The sequence below is a fragment of the Prionailurus viverrinus genome, chromosome A1, assembly GCF_022837055.1.
Source record: "Prionailurus viverrinus isolate Anna chromosome A1, UM_Priviv_1.0, whole genome shotgun sequence".
In the NCBI taxonomy this organism is placed as follows: domain Eukaryota; kingdom Metazoa; phylum Chordata; class Mammalia; order Carnivora; family Felidae; genus Prionailurus; species Prionailurus viverrinus.
The window spans coordinates 153850265-153870334 of record NC_062561.1 but is presented as its reverse complement, the minus strand read 5'-3'; the positions used below and the strand labels follow the sequence as shown (position 1 = coordinate 153870334).

Genomic DNA, 20070 nt, shown 5'->3' with positions numbered 1-20070 from the left:
CTCTTGGTTTCAGCTCAGGTCACGATCTCATGGTTTGTGTGGTGGAGCCAGGTCAGGCTCCACACTGATAGCACAGAGCCTGCTTGGGATTCTCTCTCTCCCTCTCTGCCTCTCCTCTGCTTGCTTTCTGTCTCAAAATCGATAAACAAACATTAAAAAAAAAAAAAGGGGGTGCCTGGGTGGCTCAGGTCATGATCTCGTGGTTCATGAGTTTGAGCTCCACATCAGGGTCTCTGCTGCAAGCATGGAGCCTGCTTTGGATCCTCTGCCCTCCCCCCCCACCCGCCCCTCTCTGCCCCTCCCCAGCTTGCTCTCTCTCTTTAAAACATAAACATTAAGAAGCAAAAAACAAAAACAAAACACAGTTCATTATCCAGAGTAACGACAGTCCAAGAAAATGAGTGGCCAATTACACATCTCCATGTCCTATAGGGCAGATCTTAGAAAAGCTACAACTCACCTAATTTTGGGGTCATATTGCCAACAACAATGAATTCTGGGATTTCTAACCCAGGAGCATATCCAGCCACCCAGGCAACCACGAGAGAGCCATATGTGCCTCTCCTAGAAATCACAACGTGGCTTGTTCCCGCAGTGACGTCCGTGAGTGGAAAAGCAGTAGATTCAAATCCAACCTAAGAAAAAACATGCTTAGAATATTTTATTTCTTTCTAAACATTCCTGTTTTCTAAACAGTGGGTTATAAGTCAACTTTCTCTTTGTTTATACAATCTATTTTCTTGTTTTGAAAATATTCAATTCAAGAGTAATGCTTAAGAAATGACATCTGAGGGGCGCCTGGGTGGCTCAGTCGGTTAAGTGGCCGACTTCGGCTCAGGTCATGATCTCACAGTCCGTGAGTTCGAGCCCCGCATCGGGCTCTGTGCCGACAGCTCAGAGCCTGGAGCCTGCTTCAGATTCTGTGTCTCCCTCTCTCTCTGACCCTCCCTCGTGCATGCTCTGTCTCTCTCTGTCTCAAAAATAAATGAACATTATAAAAATAAAATAAAATAAATAAAAAGAAATGACATCTGAGATTTGGAAATATATTCAATTTTGTAACTCCAATGATAGTTTATACCTTTTTTTTTAATCAAAATATAGTCCTCTGAATTTACAAGACCCAAAAAAGACAAATGTAATTTGTTAAAAATGAAAGCAAAAGATTAAAAATTTTAATGATTTGTTCATGGGTTTTTATAGAATCTGGTTTATCTAGAACTGAAATCTGACTTCTTTCCAAGAAATAATAATAAATTCTTCATTTTTAAAATGAGCACCATACACTAGATTTTCTATTAAGATTCTTTCCAGCTCTTTGACTCAATTTAATATTTTTTTGAGGACCAGAAACCTCCAAAGATTTTTTTTTAAATAATCATCTTTTTTATCCATATCAAGTAAGATCTTGTTTTAAGGGTAACCTTTTCAGGGAACTCTGGGACTTAAAAATGATTTATAGATGAAATAAGTTCTGGCCAATAAGTAAAAATAAAACCAGATTCCTGGCTTCACACTGTGATTTGGATAACTCAGTTTACCTCTTTTGGTCCCAATACCAATAAATTGGGATACCATATGATTGACAGTTCTATATTAAGACTCATTTGCCCCATTTTATTTTTCTTCAATATTCCAGACTTCTTTTTTTTTAATATTTATTCATTTTTGAGATTAAGAGAGAGAGAGAGAGACAAAGAGCAAGCAGGGGAGGGGCAGAGAGAGAGAGGGAGACACAGAATCCAAAGCAGGTGCCAGTCTTTGAGCTGTCAGCACAGAGCATGATGTAGGGCTTGAACACACAAGCTGTGGGATCATGACCTGACCTGAAGTCAGACACTTAACTGACTGAACCACCCAGGAACCCCTCATTTTTCCCATTTTAAATCGGAAAGCAAAGTAGCAGAAAAGTGTAAGAAGGTACCACAGAAGAGCCTCTGGAGCTACAGAAAAGAAAAAGGAAAAAACAAAAACAAAATTTCCATTTTACACCAGCCTAGATTCTCTATTATAGTGAGGTTTCTGTTTAGCAATTGTCAAAAGCTTTGACATATTTAAGATCATACCTGCTCCATGGCTAGTGGCTGTTTGAAAGTGTTCTAGTCACATGGGGCACCTGGGTGGCTCAGTCAGTTAAGTGTCCAACTTCAGCTCAGGTCATGATCTCAGTTTGTGAGTTTGAGCCCCACGTCAGGCTTTGTGCTGACAGCTCAGAGCCTGGAGCCTGCTTCAGATTCTGTGTCTCCCTCTCTCTCTGCCCCTCCCCTACTCACACTCTGTCTCTTTCCCTCTCAAAAATAAACAATAAAAAAAAAAGTCTTCTAGCCACAACACACACACACACACACACACACACACACACACACACCCCACATACAAACACTGGTAAGGAGTACAGAGGATACATCAAGGACAGGAGGCCCCAATCTTGCCCTTTGAGGTGATACATGTCACGACCATGTGCATGGACAAGGAGTAGGAAATATTTTGCTATGCCAAATAAATGGTTCATGTTGAAAGCAATCTTTTTTTATAACTACCTGTGAGTAACAAGAAGACAACAAAACTTCAAAGTATTATTTATTAAGTTATAGTCCTCCATTCCCTCTTGAACAGATGAGGTGCAGAGGAAAGAAAACTATTCTTCTCAGTTATTTTTTAATGCTGATGGATTCCACCTAGGGGATAAGCAAATCCATCCCTGCAGCCCAGGAGGGAGTTTCTGAAGAGGATCTGCTTAATGGTCAGAGACCCTGTTACACAAGCTTCTGGCCAGCTCTATCAGCTGCAGAGACTACATGTCTACACATTGGTCTAGGCCCGCCTTAATCAATCAAAGCTGAAGGAGCTCCCATCTGAAGGAAAAAGATGCAATGTTATCTCACCATCGTCTAACAAACACATACGTTACCATGAGCCAGAGACAACAGCCCCTGCCTTGCTCGTATACTGACAGAATCTGCCTAAATAGGAATTAAAGCCCTCAAGTTATTCTTTGTTCTCCTGTGAATTTACGAAGTGATTAGGAAACACTCTCTCCCACACTGAACTCCTGTAGAAGATTCAAATATACAGGGACAACCAAGTCACAGGATCCTATCACGATTTATCTCCATCAGCACAAACGTGGCACAATAAAAAGGGCTCTCAAAATGAAAGAAAAATATTCACAATGAGTAAATGAAAAAGTCTGAAATATTAACTGATGTTTTGTTCTAATTTTAATTATTTAGCATAAAATATCTCAATATGAAATATTCACTAACGACAACAACAAAAACCTGGAAATTTTTATTCTAGGTGACGGTTATTTTTAAAATTCTTATATTCACGTTCTGTGAGACACAAACTTTCTAAATCTCCAAAAAGGAAAATGTCAAAAATTGGCAAATTACTTTCATAAAATGCATCTCTAATCAATGCATCTACTTTGATACTGATTTAAGGAAATAATGAATCTTGAGCAATTTTAGGTCTAAGAATCTTTTTAATCCTTCCTGTGAAAGCTGCCCTCTAGTGGTTCTACGACGGTTACACACCCTGGACCCATTACCTGAGAATTGGCGGCTTTCTCAGGGACAGGAAGGACAGTGGATTTTGCTTCCTGGAGAATTTTTGGCATGCCGTAGAAACGCCCGCTGACAAGCATCACAGTCAGCAGTTGCAAGGTGAAATTAGAGCCCAGGGATAAGAAGACCTATAAACAATCAGTATCAATGACTTCTTTAGTAGTATAAAAAAGAATTTTCAGAGAAAAATACTGACATTTGACAGGAGTCATTAGCACAACATCTCACGGTCCTTTCATACAGTTTCATCAATATATGTCTTTTCCCTCAGGTCATAAAACAAATCACAAGTACAAAGACTATGGGGTGAAGAGTGATCGAGTGTAAAAACACAAATTTGCAAATCTTCCATGTGTGTCCAAAGGCCTCAAGAATGATAACAATCACAGAAGTCACATTAGTAATGGAATCATGTACCACAGGAATAAAAGAGCGCACTGGTGAACAGTCAGCATCTAAAACTCACTTTATTCTTCTCCATCGAGTGATAATTACTATGCTAATGAGATTTACTCAAAACGGATAATGATGTAGGTGTACTGATCATCCAAATATTTTGGATAAATAAAAATTACTAATAAAATGTATTAGATTACAAAGTTTTAAAGTTTTCGAATCTAACTAAAAAAGGGAAATTCTGAATTTAAAAATTAATGTTACTCTAAAATGGATTTTTTTTTAATTTACAAAGCATTTTCCCACAGAAACATGGTTGTTGATAATGGATAAACCTCCAAGTCATCTCATAATCTGGACTATTACTAAAAACTCTGTACATCTTTATTGAATGCAAAAATAACCATTTTTGTGGAGTCTGTTCTTCTTTTAAATATAATGTACTTAAACATACACCACAGTCCTCCAAATGTGCAAAATATGTACCCTAGTAGTTTCAAATGTTATGTAACATGAGGATAACAGATGCTTCAATCATGCAATCAATCTTCATTTTTTCAAAGTGACACTCACTGAATATGACTCATAGATCAACTGCTAAGGAAACAGAAATAAATCAATGTCCTCACTTCAAGCATGTGCCTCCCACCTCTCTTCTAGGGGTGCACCCTTTCTCCACACAGTTCACTGGCTGGGCCGTTAAGGTGGGGCATGTGCATAAATCGAGGGTTAAGATTTTTTCAGTGGTCTCCTTTTCCCCTTATGCTCTAGATATAATGCATTGCTCTTTGAAGACTGGGATATTAGTTAGAAGAAGAAAATATGCCTATAACTTTTGATTCTCCAAAACTTAACTACTGATGGCCTACTGTTGACTAGAAGCCTTACTGATAACATGAACAGTCAGTTAACACATATTTGATAAGTTTTCACATATTACTACTGTATTCTTGCAATAAAGCAAGCTGGAGAGAAGAAAATGTTCTTAAGAAAACCATAAGGGAAAACACATTTACAGTGCTGTACTATATTTGCTGAAACACATCTACATGTAAGTGAACCCGCACAGCTCAACTCATGTTGCTCAAGGGTCAACTGTATACCATTCATCTTTTCAAGTGAAAGGAAAAGAAGACTAACATCTTTCAAAATGTTCCAGGTACCATGCACTACAAGAGACAATCTAGGAGTTAGGCAGATCAAGGCTTTTAGTCCCTGTAATATATATCACTTATTTTGGATTTCCTACACATAGTCTGAGAATAGTTTTGTACTATCCATATGGCTTAGTAAAATAACAGAATAATCAAATCTTCACTGTGGCAGGTCTTACTGTCAAATGAAATCTCACTATAAAATAATATGAAGCTATTCCTAGAAAGGCTAAAGGAATGTCCCCTGGTGTTCATTAACAGAAATTAAAACTTGAATGCATTCACAAGGTGATATTACATAGATAGGTATAAGGAAATGTTTTGTTACATAATTTAGGCACACTGTATTTTTTTAAAAACTCTTCTAATTTGTCAGTGAGGCTTAATACAATCATATTCTGGTCAAGTTCATCCATCTCCCACTTCCCCAGCTTTGCAGTCTTTATTCCAGTCTGGAAAATTTTCAGAAACAGGAAATGAAGGCTAGAAATTAATACAACAGGGTCAGGGCATCGAGTCAATTTCCCAAAGAACTACAGGAATGTTAGGAATAAGTACTGCATTAAGTGTCAGCTGCATTTAAACAAAAATACGTTATTACCAAATGGGAATATACTAAATGCATTTATAAACTGCACATGTCTCATCCAATAATTATTATGCATTTCTATGGCATTTTTTTTATGGTTATATTTAAATATCTCAGTAAGATTTTAAGCTGAAAACGAGATAAGCCAGGCCTCTCCTTGAAACGGTCAGGAAACTGAAGAAATGCTACAAACCTGACTCCTCACTGGCACCAGGTCCACTTTATATCTGGCACCGTCTTTGACCACCAGCTGCCTGTCTGAATTTTCACTAACAACTAGCTGCTCCTTTTGGTCAGAAGAGATCCGAAACCCAACAGCCACGTCTCCAAATGTTCCAGCAAGCCGGGTTACATTAATTTGGATGAATCTACTAAGGTTTTTCCCTACAAGGATTGACTGGTAATCTGAATACAGAGCAAATACTCCATGTGGGTCATCATTTGCAGAAACAGAGAACTGGGTGATGCATTTCTCTGGATCTAGTTCTGCTCCTCCCTCTACAGAAACAAGCCGGATCACATAATCTTCTTCAATCTCAGGTATATCATCTGGCAGCAGATGAACATCAAATCTCACTTCACTCTCTCCATCAGCAATAGTGAAAAATCCTTTTGTAGAAAGAAAGTCTCCAGTAATGTCAAACACACTGCTTATTTCCCAGTAAACCTAAAATAAAAGGAAATAATCCAACAAAGTCACATAATTCAGTATATTGAATCAAAAGCCTTTATATTTCCCCCATAATATACAAAAACTAACTCTGAATTGTGCAGCATCATAGTCAAAGCCAGACTCTCCAAATAGTCAGTTTAGAAAGTATGGAAGAATGACATTAGCATCATGAAAGTATATGAACTCTTTCAGACTATTGTATGCAATTTGCAGGACAAGATTACAAAATCTCATTTCACTTCTAAAATAATAACATGATTTGAAGAGATAAAGCAAAGGAAAGTTAACTTTGGAATGGCAGTTCCATAAATACATTCTAGAGTTCTGAATATGTATTTGATAGGCATTTGAATCACAGACAATACTTGAAGATAAAAAGCGAGTAGAGAATCTGATGCTTCATACTGGAATTTGTTTGGGTTCACTTTTAACAAAAAGGGAATATCTACAAGATTTCAAGAATTAAAAATTCTTTTCCAAGAATTTTTGTACCCCTAACCATAAAGTTTCCACTGAGGAAGTACCAGTTAATCTCCAATATGTGAAAAGAGTTAAGTTCATAAAGAAACTGCAAAGTATGTTCTGCTAGCAAACAAACAACCTTGATCTGTTAGACAAACATCCCGATGATTTACAAGAGCATCCCCAAACAGTCTATGTCAATATACATGCAAATGCAACCTCTTAAAAATCAGTTGGTAAATGAGAAAATTATACTGAGAAATAAAGCTCTAAAGAATAGATTAAGCAATTTACAAAACTCATTGAGGGACTTAAGTAGGAAAAGTTAAACATCAGAGCAAATAAGAAAATACAAAATAATTCAGTCACACCCTTCATGACTAAGTGTTAGAAAGATCTTTTCAATCTAAGTATAGCTGGGTTTAGAGAAACAGCTAGAGGTTGATGTTGGCTGGAGAACCCAAAGGTGCTGAAATGAACCTTCTCAGCTTCTCTGAAACTCATGTTACTTCTAAAATTTTTACCATAACATACAGTTTCTCTGTTCTTCACAATCACGTTTGTTAGGCAAATTGTCACACTATTTAAAAATCAAATGAAAAATAGTACCATAATTTCTCCAAAAATGCCCTTGACTCTTTTGACAAAGAAAGTAATGATCAGGGGCCCTTCCAGAGCTGACGGCTCTGAATAGGTCTTCTCAGATAAAGACTCAGGAGCAAACTGAACAACCCCATTTGGATCACCAAACTTCTGTATCTAAAAACAGAAAAAGATAGCAGAATGAATAATATAACAACTACAGATGAAATTACAGTACCTAACATATCAACATGCAGATAAGCTGAAGAAATGAAAGAAACACAGAAATAAGTCTTGAATATAATCTGCCTAGCTACCTGATTTTTCAAAAGCTTCTTCAGTACACTGATTGTTATCTAAAACAAGTAGGTTCTTATTCCCTAAGGGTAATGGGAGTGTCTGGAAAACTGTAATTTGTAGTGTCTCAGAAGGATAGTACTTCAATGCCTGAATTTGATTTGATTTGCCTCATGTTTGCTTCACTTTACCAGGCCTAATTGTTCAGTCAAACACTAGCCTAGATTTTGTTGTGAAAGTATTTTATAGATGTGATTAATATTTACAATTGGTTGACTTGAGTGAAAGAGATTACCCTTGATATTGTGAGTGGGCCTCATCCAATCATCTGAAGGCCTTTAGAGCAAACACTAGAGCTTCCCAGAAGAAAAGGAATTCTGCCTCAACACTGCAATTTAGGAATCCGGCTTGAGTTTCCATTCTGCCAACCTGTCCCACAAAATTCAAACTCAAGATCACGACTGCAAGTCTTTCCTAACCTTCCTACCAGCCTGCTCTATGGACTTTGGACTTGTCAACCTTCACAAACGTGTGAGCCATTTTTTTTTTAGTCAATCTTTCTCTCTCTTTGTTTTTCTGGAGAAGTCTGACTGATACAGACCCCAGACTATTTTCTAAGCTTGAAAAAAAAAAAAAGAATATCTCTCTAGATCATTTTCACAGTAGCCTTGGTCCCCAGCACTTTCTACCCCTAATGGACTAAATGGTTCATTCATATAAAATACACTAAATTCAGAGTTGATGCAACACATCATTGTGCTAATTGAACAAATAACCATTCTTTCTCCCAACAATTTGCCTTGTGACTGAGTGAATAACTTTTATGTACTTTCACAGCAAGGACACCCAATGTTTAGGATGATGTAACAAACAGCTCCTGTCTAAAAGTGCAAAAATATTTCCAAAACACCGAATTTTCTCAGGGAGCAAAATAAGTATTTATCACACTACATGAAGGCCACTTAAAAAGTAACTACCAATAATCAAGCTATATAATGAACTAATATAATAACCAGAAAGTCTGGTCCATAGGAATTATTCTGACTTCATCTGGTTTTATGACTTTCGATACATCTTAAGCCCATGGAATTTCAACAAATATAAAATGCATTTTTTGATAAATTCATTAAATCCAAAATACTGCGGGAAAAATAAAGTTGGACTTACTGTTATAGTAATATCTTTAGATCTGGAGTCTAATTTAGCTTCTCCTTTCACAAGTTCAAGTTTAATAATGAAAATCTCTTCAACTTCAATGTCTTCATGAGGATAGATTGTCAGAGTGATGGTTCTCACACCACCTTCTCCCTCTCCAAAATAGAAGGATCCACTCACTGGGTCTGCAATGTCTCTGTTCTGTGGTGGTAAAGCTTCTTGAGAATTGGGTCCTAATATCTCCCAGTTCACCTGAAGGGTATTGTGTTTTTAATAGAGATGACCAATTTCAAGTTTTTTATTTATTTCTTTATTTTAAAAATTTTTTTAAAGTAATCTCTACACTCAATGAGGAGCTCAAACTCACAACCGTGAGATCAAGAATGGCATAATCTACTGACTAAGCCAACCAGGTGCCCCAGAGATAATCAATTTTAAACAAAGAATTACTTTGCAGGGTATGTAGTATTAGAAACAAATATATCTATGTATGAAAATTATTCTATGATATCTCCAGCAAATTCCTCATGTCTTTTAAAAAATACTAATATTTGAGGGGCATCTGGGTGGCTCAATCAGTTACACGTCCAACTTCGGCTCTGGTCATGATCTCATGGCTCTTGAGTTCAAGCCCCACGCAGGGCTCTGTGTTGACAATTCAGGGCCAGGAGCCTGCTTAGGATTCTATTTCCCTCTCTCTCTCTCTGCCCCTCCCCTGCTCACACTCTGTCTCTGTCTCTCTCTTTCAAAACTAAACATTGAAAAACAATTTTTTAATTAAAAGTTAAAAAAATAAAAATACTAATATTTGCAAATATAAACTACCTAATTGCAGGATATAAGTTTTCAGGGATAACAATGTATATGCTTACTAAGTAAAGAAAAATATGAATACCTGGTCATTTGTCATCACCACAGGATAACAAAAATATAAAAGCATGTATTTTAAATATATATTTTAGAGAAATAAAAACTTAAATAGTATGAATACAACACTGTCTTGCTGTATGCACAGGTTCTGTCAACCAAAACCCATTTGAATAAGATAATAAAACCATGTGAAAAATCTTATGGGTGTGTAACTTCTTTTAAATACACCTAAATAAATTCCTAGTGTAAAACAAACACAACTTTTCTTAAATTGTTATAAAAAACAAAATTATATTCTAAATGCCTTTTTAAATATTTCTATAATATAAACTCATATACTTTTCATATCTGCAAGGAAAGAAAATTGGGAATTTCTCTTTGCTTCTTTCCTCTTTCCGCAGCACTGGGCATGCAGCTGACCACTGCCTCTTTCTGGCAATGCTGCATCCTGTCTTCAGTGGCCTCCATGATACACACCTTCCCAGTTTTCCTCCGCCTCTACATCTCAGGTTTCTTAGCTGGCTCTCTTTCCTCAGAGAGTTCACTGCTGGCAGCTGGGGACTTCAGGCTGTCTCCTTCACGTCCCTATCTACGCACCTTAGGCCACATAGTTTCAAATGCCTCCACACGTCAGCAGCTTCTCCCCTCCCCGCAACTGCAACCCATACTTACACATGCCCCTGCCTGCCCGACCCTGCACTGGGACGTCCGGTATCAATCTCCAATTAACATGGCCAAAACAGAACTCTTGGTTTTCTGCCAAGCTTCTGCATCTCAGTAAACAACACTACAATTTAAACAGCTGCTCAACTGAAATTGCAGCAGTTATTCTTCATTCCGCCTTCCTTCAGCCTCCACTAATCTAGTGTTTTCTCCAAAACATACTCAGTATGTATTCACTCCTCACCATCCCATCTCCACCCGTCTGAGCCACTGTCATCTTGACCCTGGACGACACAGGGCAAGAGCCTCCTAACTAACCTCCCTGCTTCTACTCTGGCTTCTTGACCTTTCATTTTCCTTAGAACAGTCAAAAGGGAGCTACTTAAAATGTCAATCCAGGGACATCAACACCATCCCCCCACTTCAAACTCTCTAATGGTATCCTGTTTGCACTTAGAATGCTCTTTAGTCTGGCTAAGGAGGGTCGCTGTGATCAAACACCTCTCGACCTCTCTGATCTACCTTGTGCTGCTACCCCCGACCACCCAAGCCCGCTACCACATGGAACTCTCCGTACCTCAAACATTCCAGGCTTGTAGATACACACTTATTCCTTCTCCCCAAATGATCATCCCTCTAACAATTACGTGACCATCTCTTTCTCAGCATCCAGTGTTCAGCTTAAATATCACGTCACCATCTAATCTAGAGTAGTAAACAACTCTAAGTCTAGAGTAGTAGAGTAGTCAATCTAGAGGTAACTCACGATTGTGTTTCTCAATTTTACATCCCTGCAGAGCACTTAAGTGCTATCACATAATTTTCTTTTTGTTTATTGCTCTGAAAACTCTAAGAGAACAGAGACGAGGTCTGTCTAGATCACCAGTGTATTCTCAGTGCCCAGAAGAGGACCTGGAACATGGAAAGCACTCAACAAGTACTTGAACTAATGCGTTTTATAAGAATTCTTCATTTTATTTCTAACTTGCTCTCGAGAGATTCTGATGACAGCTTGTCTCATATATTTTTATGGACTTATAGGACCTGGAAGCCACTTTACCCCTATTAGGTAATTAATAAATATTATTGCAAATACATAAACAGATATATTTGAATAGTAAGAAAATCCAGCTCCATACTCAAGCTATCATTTTTCAAACCATGGGAAGAAGAACTCTACCTGAATCTCTCCCAAGAGTCCTCCAGCCCGCTCCAGCAGCAAGGATAAAATCATTGTGGAATGGGGATTAGGAACAGAAATGTTGCTTTCATTAAGAAATCTTACAACACCAAACGGAGGGTCACTCTTGGCAATTGTGATTCTGCTCACTAGGTGGCGCCCAAGGACCGCTCCTCCAGTAGCTCCAATGAGCAAAATTTCAACCGGCTCTGCAAATTCACTGCATAGCAAGAAGGAGCAATTCTGAGTTTAAACATATTAAAATGCTTCTAAAACCCAAATAACTAGTCATTTTCCAAATTGGTCATACATATTCAAGGCACAGCATTCATACACCAGTGGTACGAAGAGGGTGCTTAGCTAAAAGCATGAATGATCAACTTCAATATTACATAACCTGCAAGTTATTAGACGTTCTTCCTCTCTTTTGAATTGCTTAATGCATTAAGGAAGTGAATTGCAGGATGCTTCTACATTCTGATTAGACTTTTCAAATCTAAAAGAACAAAAATTTATTGTTTCCCTCTATATGCAAAAAGTGACAAAGACAATCCTAATGGTCTCCTGATCCCTTCTTCCCTACCCCAGCCCCCATAAAAGTTTCTCATGAATTTCTCAATTGGCACATGTATAACCTAAAATCCTGTTATCAGTGCAAAACATGGGTAAAGACTGGAACACAAAAATCCTGCTTTACATATGCCCAAAGTATTTCCAACATTACTAAACAGTATTACCTTTCATTATCATCAATGATGGAGACATTTATAAAACTTAAATTCTGTCCATGCTGAAAAGTGATTGAACTGCCATGCAGTATATAATCCACACCAGCAGGAACTGTAGAGGAACTCCGAGAGATGAAATCAGCAGTCACACGGCCATAAGTCCCCTGCAGCCTCACCACTGGAATCATAATCACTCCAACATCCTCCTCCACTATGGCAGGAATATGTAATTAACTGGTATGCCAGACAAAACCACTATCTTTTATAAGACTCAGTCAAATTAAACACAGCAATTAAATATAACAGTACAGTTGTGCAAGCCCTCAATGTTTCCATAGTTCATTTATCATTTAAAAAATATTAGTGAAAATTTCAAGACATTTTTTATGAGAAATGCAGTTTGTCATAAGTTAAAAATTATAGTGAGCAGTGTAGTTAGAATTGAAATAACCTATTTAATCATTAGCACAGGAATTCTTCCTCTGTGTGCTACATACAAATAAATGATGCTTGCTTTCCAAGACAATGCTAGATGAATATGAAAAACCCTTAGACAATGCTAGATGAACGTGAAAAACCCTTAAAATATGTGTACTCAAAGGAAAGTATTATGGACTGCTGCTACATTTAGTTGAAATCTATGTAATATAAATAACTGTGGTTAATGTTAATTATATCATATGAATGTTTTAGAAGTCCACATGTAAATATAATTCTATTACTTCTTTAGTTCCGATGAAATATATTTGAGAATGTGAAAATGTATCCTCAAAGTTTAATTTCAACTTAGAAATTCTTTTCAAAAATTTACTTCCTCTTAAGCTATGCCAACCTCTGTAAATTAAAATGTCATTTAGGGGCGCCTGGGTGGCGCAGTCGGTTAAGTGTCCGACTTCAGCCAGGTCACGATCTCGCGGTCCGTGAGTTCGAGCCCCGCGTCGGGCTCTGGGCTGATGGCTCAGAGCCTGGAGCCTGTTTCCGATTCTGTGACTCCCTCTCTCTCTGCCCCTCCCCCGTTCATGCTCTGTCTGTCTCTGTCCCAAAAATAAATAAACGTTGAAAAAAAAAAAAAAATTAAAAAAAAAAAAAAATGTCATTTAATAGTTTACACTAGCTATGTTTACATTAGCCAACAGTTCATGTTAGCTATAGCTAAATACTGCTGAATTTACACTGTAGTTATAAGTATGCATTGCTCCAAAGACAACAAATCAAACAGAAATCACTGAACACAAAAATTCTAAGTGATTTATTTATTTCTTGGTATAAAACTGAAGCATGACTTTTATTAACTGTAGACTGAAGTTCACAAAAGAGTGATGTCTTCCATATCCGTAAAGTCGATATTAATCAATTGCAAAATGATTGCTGATGAGCTTTAAAAATGGGTACATAACCAATGAATTTGATGGAGGCAATGAAGTCAAAAAGTTAATTGCAGCAAGAAGATAACATGATTATTTTAAAAAGCATGTTCATATTCTACCTTTAAATAAAATAAAAAAGCAGCCCCTTTTTCCCCAGGAGGGATTACAGCCATATATCATGCATTCTGCTTCTAGGGGGGGTGGGGAACAGGCAACAGTAGGTGGCTGCTGTTAGGAACTGTCACAAGAAAGTACGAGTAGGTGCCCAGATACCACCTGCATTGTATCTGCAGTCCAGTAAAACGGTCATTTCAAAGCTGATTATTTATTAGAAACTGAATATTCACTGATTTCTAATCACAGAGGAAATGATTTCATAAATGAGAAAGATACTTTATGAAGATGACCGAAATCTAAACATTGCAATAATCCTAAGGTTCAATGGGTTTTCTAAAGCCTCGTTCCTTACCATTCAGCTTTGCCACACACGAGTAAGGTTCATACTGCCCAAAGATAACTCAAAATATATTTTACAAATAAAATATATAAATATATGTAAATACATATAAAGGTGTACGTGTAGGGGCACCTGGGTGGCTCAGTTGATTAAGCATCCAATTCTTGATTTCGGCTCAGGTCATGGATCTCACAGTTCACGAGACTGAGCCCCGCTCAGGTTCTATGCTGACAGGGTGGGGCCTGCTTGGGAATTCTCTCTCTCTGCCCTTCCCCTACTCCCATCGTCTGTCTGTCTATCTCTCTCTCTCTCTCTCTCTCTCTCTCTCTCTCTCTCAATAAATAAATTTAAAAAACCTTTTTGAAAAAAGAAAGCGGCAAATTAATAAGATTACTGAAAACTTACCTTCAAAGGCAGTGTATCTTGGGTCAAATTCAATGACACCCTCTACATTATCATTTTTCATTATTATGATTCGAATAATGGAGATGTTTCCTATTTCAGGAGGTTGATCTATCTGAAGTCCATTTTCTTGAATGGTAAAATCATACCCGCTTGCGAAGTCATAAAAAAAATAATTAAAGAAAAGGAGTAAATAATTGTTCATTGAAATGCCCTCTTAGCTCCTATAACTTAGTCCTATTAAGTGTTCTTATATTTTTAAAGATCCCAACACTAAAATATTTCTTTTTCCTGAAATGATGTCTGAAACAGACTTCTGTGCTGCTCCCAATTATCACTGCCTGCATGAAACCTAAACCAATATAAAGTTATTAAACGAGAAAAAGACTATTGGGAAATTGGGAAAAAGTTGTAAAATGAACCTCTGGGTGACGAATGCATTGATAAACTCATCCAACAGTGATGGGCCAAGGAAGAGGATGTACATGAAACTTTAGTGCACTCTGAGACAGGAAACCAGCTGGGCCACAGCCACAGTGTCAGGATGAAAGGGTTACTTTAAAATTTTTTTATGTTTATTTACATTTTGAAAAAGAGAGAGAACAAGCGAGTGCATTTGTACGCGGGGAGGAACAGAGAGAGAGGAAGAGAGAGAATCTCAAGCATGCTCTGTGCTATCAGCCCAGGGCCCAATGAGACTGCAGAGCTCAACATGGGGCTCATTGCCACAAACCATGAGATAATGACCTGAGCCAAAATCAAGACTTAACTGACTGAGGCACCCAGGCTCCCCTAAAAGGGTGACCTTAACTTTTTTTTAATGTTTATTCATTAAAAATGAATGCACGAGCAGGAAGGGGCAGAGAAAGAAGGAGATACAGAATCCGAAGCAGGCTCCAGGCTCTGAGCTGTTAGCACAGAGCCCGACACAGGGCTTGAACTCACAGACTGAGAGATCATGACCTGAGCCGAAGTTGGACACTCGACCGACTGAGCCACCCAGGTATCCCTGAAAGGGTTACTTTAAGGAAAAAAAGGGTATCATGCCACTAAAGAAATTTCAAGCTATAAGAAAATATCTCTGTGGACACCAACTGCAATCAATGCCTCTATTCTTTAATACACATGGTAGTTCACTTGGCTAATGACATATTTCTGCTGAGGAAGTCACCTCTTTTTTTTTTTGATTGATGTTTTTCCCCATGAAGGTAAGTTGTGACCTCCAGAGTTTAATATCACTTTAATTCCTGAAGCTAAAAAATGTCACAAAACAATTTCAGTCTTTTCTTCAATTCTCAAATTCTATTTGCCTGGTGTTTTTATGCTACATAGTTTCAAAAGGTTGAAAGGTGATTAATAAGATTATTTGTAAGGCAACATTAGAAAACTGGGGATTAAACTATTAAATAAGAGTCAATGTTAACAGTTGTCTGAGATGGACTGTAGATGACCTGATTCCCTTAATCCCAAAGAAGTAAATTTTCTAGCAACTAGGCAAAATGAGATCATACAACTTTGCTTTTTCAAATCAAAGGAAACCTAGAAATTCACCTAGAAGGAAAAACTTGGTTTTCTCAGAATTAAACTTAAGCAGGAATTGCTTTTTAAGGCCAAGTCATAGTTAGCCAATAACACAGATGTTATCTCCACACTTAATGAGTTAATTTGACTAAATTTCACTTACTTAATGAAAACAGCGAGCAGCTCAAATTTTAACACATTTAATGTAAGCTAAAATTCATTCCCATTGTCGGTTTTCCTTTTTTCAGATGGCCAGGAAGATGGTGGACATTCAGACTAAGGATGCCTACCAAAAGCATGTAACCACTTTCAAAGTAAGAAGAGGGTCCTACTTGGATAAACTGGCAAGGAGACGCTCCTGTGATACTGCAAAAACATTGGTCTGGGCTTCAAGATGCCCAAGGAGGCCATTGAAGGCACCCATTTGACAAAAATGCCCCTTTCCTGGTAATGTCTCCATCCAAGGGCAGATTCTGTCTGGTGTGGTGACCAAGATGAAGAAGGAGAGGACCACTGTCATCCACTGAGCCTCCCTCCACTACATTCAAGAGTAGAACTACTTTGAGAAATGCTTTAAGAACTTGTCTGTGCACCTCTCCCCATGCTTCAGGGATGTCCAGATCAGTGACATTGTCACAGTGGGTGCATGCCAGCCCCTGAGCCAGACTTGCACTCAACAGGTTCAAAGTCATGAAGGCTGCTAGCACCAGGAAGCAATTCCTTGAGTTCTGATATTAGACATCTGTCCACACCCCTGAAGAAAATAAAGTAATTTTCCAGTAAAAAAAAATTAATTACCATTGCCAGACACAGAATCATTTCTGGGAAATTTAAGGCTTGAAGTGTACACATATCCACAGTATTTTTTTCCAAGTGGAATGATATATACTCTACCTAAGTCACACAGTGAAAAATTTTAGCTGGAAACAGCTTTTAAAGCATGGCATGCATATAACAGATGCAAAAACATATTCATGCACAAGAAAAATTCCTTTGAGACTCATAAATGTAGGGGCGCCTGGGAGGCTCAGTCCATTGAGCATCTCACTTGATTTCAGCTCAGGTCATGATCTCAGGGTTTGTGAGTTCAAGCCCCACGCCGGGCTGTGCTGACAGTGCAGAGCCTGCTTGGGATTCAATCTCTCTCTCTCAAGATAAATAAATAAACATTTAAAAAACTTACATAAATGCAAACATTATTCTAGTTGCAGGTTTTGTGTAGTCTGTCAGAGCAGACATACTCCCTGGGCTACTACAGCATGCATAAGGAGTTTCTGTCCTTGTTCATCAAGTCTGCTCCCACCAAATCAGGGAGTGAGACAGGCTCAGTATGGTTAATTCTTAATCTTCAATAAAATCCTGGTGCACCGCTAACAACTATCTTTGACTCAAATTTTTCCCCAGTTAGAAACTGCTGATGGGCAAGCAACCACCTCCTTCCCCCACAGAAGATAACATGGCCTTCAGAGATACCAAGGAAAGAAATCTCTCACTCAGTCCTTTCACAGAGATAGAGGTTACCAAATTATTACAAGCCCATGCCATGTTCAATTCCCTGGCTACCCAGAGTGAATTCTCACAAGAAAAACAACATACTTTCAACTTTAGGAGAAAAATAATACTTTAGAACACTATATAATTAACATCCTTTATCATAATTTCCCTTCTATGTCCTGTCCCACTGTCACATAAATCTGAAAAAGAACAAGTTCAGTATTAATCCCCACAACAAATATTCTTCTCCCTCTCTCTTTTTTTGTTTGCTTTTTTCCAATTTTCTTTACCTTCCCAGGAGTTCCACCTTTGTAATTACTAGAGAAAATTCCTCTGGGCCTTCCGGAAGACCATCATCAAGTATTTCAATCGGCACACTTTTTGCCATCTCCTCTGCTTCAAAGAGCAGCTCCCCCACTGCAGGGATAAAATCCAAGCCTGCCTCTGCTGTCCCACTCACGGTCTCATACCAGAGTCTCACAGGACCCAATGATCCACCTGAACGGATGACTGTGATGTTCACCTATGCAAGAAGCAGTTTTTATTTAATTTGGATGTTTTATCTACCAGACAATACTTAATTTTTATCATTTCTAACTAATTTTCTATGTTTATCAGGGTTAATATTGTACATAAATATATAAAAGTTTATAAATTATATGTTAAAATAATGATATTAGCAAATTAGTTTGTGAAAACTATGGAAAATGAACAAGGAAATACTTCGTCAAGTTCACTCACACTATAACTTGCTACATTAACTCTTAATATTTAAATTAAAGCTTAATCAAGCTTGCCAAAAAAAATCACTCACTCACAAAAAAATAGAAACTAAAATGGTATTTAAGATTTTAAGCATTTTACACTCTACCCTTTTGGCTTCCTCTGACACTCGAAGTTGCTCATGTGAAAAGGAGAATCGGCCATAGGGAAAGTCACTGGCCACCACTGTGATACCAGCAGTGCTGCGGGATTCACTTAGTATCCCCCCCTCACTGACCCCAGTGAGCTGAAACTCATAGAAGCTCTTCTCCTCAGGAATGTCATCATTCAAAGCCTAAAGAAGGACAGAAAGAGACGTTATCAGTAGGATCTATAACATTTAAAGAAAAATGCCTATCACGTAAACAACAACAACGAACTCAGGGATATCAACAACCCCCAACCACCCCACCCCCCCAACACACACAGAACAAAGGGAATAATAGAAACGAGTAATATTGATTGATACCTGTATTATTACAACTGCTGCAGACTGTCCATCTCGCAATGTCAGTTTCCCTGATATTTCAGCAAATTCTCCCACAGAAGGAGGGAATATCCTCCAGTACACAGTGACCTCCCCCCAAATCGCTGAACCACGAATGAGGCTATAATATACAAAGGTATAATCAGTACGATTTTGTTGAAATAATTTTTCCTAAATATATTTCCTAAATATTTTCTGTGTCTTTCAACAACAATACAGACAAAACCTGTATTCTTTTAAAGGGATTTAAAAGAAAATATTTATAGGCTTTTCATGTAATACACAAGGGGCAAAATATGAATAGTTTACCACAGCTCTCTTAAAAAACAGCACTTGATACAAAGAACACTAGAGGAAAACTACGAAAAAGATAAAGTATTAACCCAAATTCGGTTTTTTCATTGATAGCTGTCCCTCTCTTCATGAGAAAATTTGTAATAAAGAAAACTGCCTATGATCATACTACTTTAATAGGCCCTAATTATATATAGGGCCTAATTTTAGAACACTTAGAATCATAAAATGTTTGATCCAGAGGATTTTCAAAGGAATGATTTTGTAGCTAAGACACGAGCTTACAGACAGGAAGTAACTCTCTTATTTGACACGGTGAGTGACAGAACAGGGTGAAAGCATCAGATCTCCTGATGTTAAGTGAAGGTGCTTTCCTTGTCATAGGTTGTGCAAATCACCCAAGTAGCAGTCATGATCATTAGATGTCAAGATTTGTGAATATGCAACCGTATGATCAATACATATCTGTTGAAGAAACTTTTCCTAAATATTCTTCATGATCTAACTTCAAGATAGGTCAGGATAGGTCTTTAATTTTTAGCAAAACTTTTTTCTACTTTCCATACGATGTTACTAAAATATAAAATGATGATGTCTGAAGAATATGTATGTGATGAAAACAATGCACTTACATAAAAATGCTAAGGATTTTAAATAAAAGTTCAAAATCTCCACCTAAGCAAAGAAAAAGCATGAAGCCCATACCTGATGATAGCAGTACCATTGTATTTTCCTGAGGGTTCCCCAATGAGGACATGCTTAGATGATGGAGCAATCCCAACTTCTCCTGATGTTCCCTTATCTCCCCGAATGATTATTGATGCACTACCTGAGTTGAAGATGATACATAACATGAATGAAACAAACATATGTATTCACTTATTATACGCCTGGCAAAATTCTCAGCACTTTACATATATACTAATCCTGTGAGTCAATGGTCATGGAAATCATATGAACTAGGTGCT

At 37.7% G+C, this 20070-nt stretch overlaps 1 protein-coding gene and 1 pseudogene across 1 annotated transcript in view; one reads left to right on the top strand and one right to left on the bottom strand.

The window, feature by feature from the left end:
• The window catches only part of ADGRV1 (adhesion G protein-coupled receptor V1), a 563604-nt gene that overhangs the window by 356061 nt on the left and 187473 nt on the right, over positions 1 to 20070 (bottom strand). Inside the window, exons 61-72 of the mRNA XM_047878513.1 lie at positions 19808 to 19931; positions 18791 to 18929; positions 18431 to 18616; positions 17850 to 18082; positions 14548 to 14696; positions 12328 to 12529; positions 11591 to 11810; positions 8890 to 9129; positions 7453 to 7602; positions 5902 to 6375; positions 3554 to 3697; positions 461 to 635 (exon numbers count right to left, since the gene is read on the bottom strand). Coding sequence (XP_047734469.1) covers positions 461 to 635; positions 3554 to 3697; positions 5902 to 6375; positions 7453 to 7602; positions 8890 to 9129; positions 11591 to 11810; positions 12328 to 12529; positions 14548 to 14696; positions 17850 to 18082; positions 18431 to 18616; positions 18791 to 18929; positions 19808 to 19931 — 2436 coding nt within the window. The remainder of the gene's footprint in view (positions 1 to 460; positions 636 to 3553; positions 3698 to 5901; positions 6376 to 7452; positions 7603 to 8889; positions 9130 to 11590; positions 11811 to 12327; positions 12530 to 14547; positions 14697 to 17849; positions 18083 to 18430; positions 18617 to 18790; positions 18930 to 19807; positions 19932 to 20070) is intronic.
• LOC125176719 (40S ribosomal protein S11-like) lies at positions 16308 to 16797 on the top strand (annotated as a pseudogene).